General features: G+C 39.6%; 1 protein-coding gene across 1 annotated transcript; it reads right to left on the bottom strand.

Annotated features, from left to right (window-relative positions):
* Window positions 1-852: 852 nt before the first annotated feature.
* Window positions 853-2,910, bottom strand: LOC103518203. The gene is made up of 3 exons (XM_026830089.1): window positions 2,751-2,910; window positions 1,836-1,952; window positions 853-984 (listed from the first exon to the last, which is right to left on the bottom strand). Exons 1-3 carry the CDS (start codon window positions 2,802-2,804, stop codon window positions 853-855), a joined length of 303 nt encoding a protein of 100 aa, XP_026685890.1. The 5' UTR covers window positions 2,805-2,910.
* Window positions 2,911-4,153: the final 1,243 nt, after the last annotated feature.

The raw sequence follows: 4,153 nt of genomic DNA on the forward strand, positions 1-4,153 counted from the left end.
AAGTAATAGTCTTCTTTATCTATGGTACATTGTTCGCAAATGAATAATTTTATCAGAGTAATTAAAATATTATTGGAATATTTTACCATTTTATCTCACCACATCACACTCCCGCCGCGGCCGCTCCTCGCCGACCCCCCACGTCACCTTGCCCTCCACCTTTCTCTTTCTTTTTAGAGATTAACGCCACTGGACCCGCGGAACCACACCACGACTCCAAAGTCGTTAGTGTCGGTATCCATATCGCAGAAGTGGACCACTACAGCACTGAGGCTGGTCAATTGTGTTAAGTATGAATGCCTTGTGACAAAAATGCCGTTCTCCGATTAAATACACCTAAAGCTACATCTGATGATATGACTTGGACTCGAACCACCATCCTGCAGGCATGAAACCCACCACTTTAACCACTGAGATCGAGGGCGGTAAAACTTCAGGTACCTTGTTTCTTCTTTCTTCTTCTTCTTTCTTCTTCTTTCTTCCTTCTTTTCTTCTCTTCTTCTTTCTTCTTCTTCTTCTTCTTCTTCTTCTTCTTCTTCTTCTTCTTCTTCTTCTTCTTCTTTGTCTTTTTGTCCGCCTCTCAATCAGCCCTAGGTGATTGCTTCGGGCTTACATTTGGTTTTGCCTTTGAAAATTTTACGAGTGAATGCCCTTCACCCTTAACTTTTTCTATTTATTTAGCAAAGGGAAATTCAGGCTGGTATTCTCCCTGTTTAAAGTCCCCCAGCCAGACTAAGCTGGACTCCCTGTTTAACGCCCGTCAGTCACACCAAATCATTAAAAAAAAAAAAACTTTAACTATAGCTAGGGAAACTTCTTTAACTTCAGGAAATCCTAACATTCGCTGGCTGGTTAGCAGTTCGGTGGTAACTTTACCTCTTTCTCCAATCCCAGAACACTCCCGGTTTTGCCCGCTCTCTTATCACCAGATCTGATCGGATATCTTCGCTCTACATCTTGTAGAGCCTCCTTCAGTCGAATATTCTGCAAAAGAGAAAAAGTCCAGTATTCTGAAAATGGAATACATTACTTTCCTTCCTATAGGATAAGCTAAGTAAAAAGGGGGTGAAAAAATGGATCTTCATCAGATAGGCTTCTCTAACTCATACCGGTATTGGGCCAACACGAGAACACCAGAAAGTAACCCGTTCAAATATTTCAAATCAAAGGACTGCTTTTTTCAATGGTGGGAATCGAACCTGGGACTTTCTGAATGACAAGCGCGTTACCACTGAACCGTGTCCCCCTTTAAATCGACCTCAGTACCTACAGTAGTCACTCAATATAAAGACTAGGTGCATATAAGGAGTTTAGGACTCAATCAAATTAAGAAGTTTAGGAGATCACCTGACATTCAGGACAAAGGAGAACATCAATATTCATCAACCTTATTCTGAACACTCGGATATTGGCGGTACAAGTTGTGTTCTTGCAGTCCACAGGTTGCTGGATCGAGGTCATGTGAATGTGTTACAGTGGTCTGCATAGCATTCGATATAAGAGACTTAAGATTCTTAAGAAGTTGATTGAGGGGATATGAATGGCTTATGACTTGGGCCAGCCAATCACTATCAGGTAGACCTGACAGCTACATCTAATCAGGTCCGCCTGTCAGGTCTACCTGATACCTGATAGTGATTGGCTGGCCTAAACCTAAGAGTGGGCTTTTTGTGTGCGGCTAATCTGGAGCCATCTTACTGGTACCAGTACCCTATTAGGGTGTGTCCAAATATAGTCGATCGGCAGTGAATCCACATCGATCGACGGCTGTCGACTATGTCTGGACACACCTTTACACGAAATCGTAACCAAATCAATTTTGGACATGCATTTACCTCTCGTTCCAGTACATCTTTCTCGGCCACTATAGCGGTAACTTGTTGCACTACATCATGACGAGCCCTCTCCAGTCTTCTTCTGGTTACCTCGGATGAGTCTGCTTGCAGTCGAAGCTGTGGAGGAAGAAATAAAGCATGGTTTAGTTACACCATAATAAATTGAAATAAAAAAGGATGCTTTAAAAAGATTGAACAAAATGGAAATTTTCTTGTGTTCAATATGAATGATACTTGTCGCATACTTAAAGCAGAGTCTGCCTAGTTGGTCATAGAGAATGTGTCTCTACAATCACTCATTATACTATCATAAATCAATAAAGACACATTCTCTATGACTAGGCTGGGGGACTTTAAACAGGGAGGATACCAGCCTGAAATTTCCCTTGCTAAAGAATTGGCAAAGGTTGAGTGCGAAGGACATCCACTCGTAAAATGTTTGTACCCTAAACCAAATGCCAACCCAAAGCAATTACCTTAGCTAGGGCTAATTCAGAGGCTGACGATCAACGCCGACCCCGTCTGAACACGGGAAAAGACAAAGAAGAAGAAGAAGAAGAAGAAGAAGAAGAAGAAGAAGAAGAAGAAGAAGAAGAAGAGGAGGAGGAGGAATAATAATAATAATAATAATAGTGCTTATTTATACTGCTCGCATAGGACTGAAAAGTCCCTTTACTCCAGCAGTAGGCTACTACTATTATTGTGGTCAAATTCTCAAATTATATGAGGATAAAATTCCATACCTCGGCTGGGATTGAACCCACGCCCTCCTGTTTAACAAGCGAGCGTCTTGACCACTACACCACCGAGGTAGGTTGAACATACTCATATTAGGTACCTATGTTTAAATTCTCATTAAATTAGTACCATTATTACACGTAACAGGATAGAATAGAATAGAATAAGTGGACTCACTTGCTTATACGCCTCATCTCGTTCTCTTTGCAGCCGATTTTTCCACTCCTCCATTTTGTCCTTTTCCGCTCGGAGCTGAAATCAGAGAGAACACACGTTGAAATTTAGTAAACAAGGTTCTACAAAGAGGGAGTTTTCTTATTGAATGCGAGGCCCGATTACTGGATATGCCCCGGGCATTTAGGGTCAATTTTTCCCCCGCGAGGGCTTAAATGCCTCTAATTTGGAGCATCTAGCCCTCCCTCAAAGTACTGAGCCAGGAGAGAGCCCTCAAAAAAGATTAAAAGTCCCTATTGGAAAGTACTGAGCCAGGAGAGAGCCCTCAAAAAAGATTAAAAGTCCTTATTGGGTCTTGGAAGTTCCGTTGTGGAGTGCTCCGTTGTGGAGTTGTTAAATTTTATTCACACAAATTGTACATATACAAAATTGAAAATACCATAATGGAAATCAAAAATGCTTGAAAAACTGAAGAAGATCATCCCTATTGGGTCTTGGACTCTTGGAAGCCCCGTTGTGGAGTTCTACAGTTCATTGTACTATAAACTATACAAATGGCTTTAAACTTTAAATTTAATCAAAACCACACAACTTATAATAACACTCCATACTACAAAAGTATACTCATTGTAGTAGATAGGTATTCATTCATTTATAGATACGAGTATATGGTACACTCATATTTGTTTTATACGTGGTCTAACTGTATTTGAGTTGAACTCGGCGTTATGTAAAAGTGTGAATGAAGTGATTTTATGTCTAGCCTTACTTTGAACGTCTATTGAATGTTAGTTATTGTTCGAAATGTCCTACTACCTTTTGAGATATGTATTACCTATTTAATGTTACTTGTACAGATATACAGGGTTGCTGTTCTGTAGACCTCATTACTGTTCTAGAAAATTGACCACGTCTCGATTTAGTTTCTATTAAAGCAGTGGTCATTTTTTCTGTTGTCTCCCGAAAGGAAAATACACCTAAGGTCTCTGTAAATCCTCTTAAATTGACCTACTCTTACTTTTTCCTTTTCTTCTTCTTACTTTTTTTTTCTTTTTTTTTTTAATTTAAGCAAGGTTTTAATTTATAAAAAATACACCTATTTTGTACCAAATACATGAGACCTTGTTTAGACTGCGGGAGTAAAGGGACTTTTCAGTCTCATTCTGGCAGTATAAACAGGGTATATTCTATTCTATTCTATTCTATTCTATATTATTCGGGAAAATCAATCGCTGTATTTGCCGAAAGTCAATACCCAATGATGTTGATCAAAAACTTTTGCAATCTGTTGTCCAAATGTACAGGTTGCTAGAACCAACGAACAAATACCTGTATCTTTTACTCTCGCAAATACTTGGAAAAAAAGTGTTGAAACAATATATTTCATGGGTCCCCTACTACTATTT

Source organism: Diaphorina citri, unplaced genomic scaffold (assembly GCF_000475195.1).
Source record: "Diaphorina citri unplaced genomic scaffold, Diaci psyllid genome assembly version 1.1 scaffold2116, whole genome shotgun sequence".
Lineage (NCBI taxonomy): Eukaryota > Metazoa > Arthropoda > Insecta > Hemiptera > Psyllidae > Diaphorina > Diaphorina citri.

Bases quoted from the DNA above. Each gene is read 5' to 3' on its own strand.
- LOC103518203 (XM_026830089.1), bottom strand. From the start codon at position 2,804: ATGGAGGAGTGGAAAAATCGGCTGCAAAGAGAACGAGATGAGGCGTAT. The intron at 1,953-2,750 runs GTGAGTCCACTT...CTTCCTCCACAG, and splicing joins GAGATGAGGCGTATAAGCAA to CTTCGACTGCAAGCAGACTC. The intron at 985-1,835 runs GTAAATGCATGT...TCTCTTTTGCAG, and splicing joins AAGATGTACTGGAACGAGAG to AATATTCGACTGAAGGAGGC.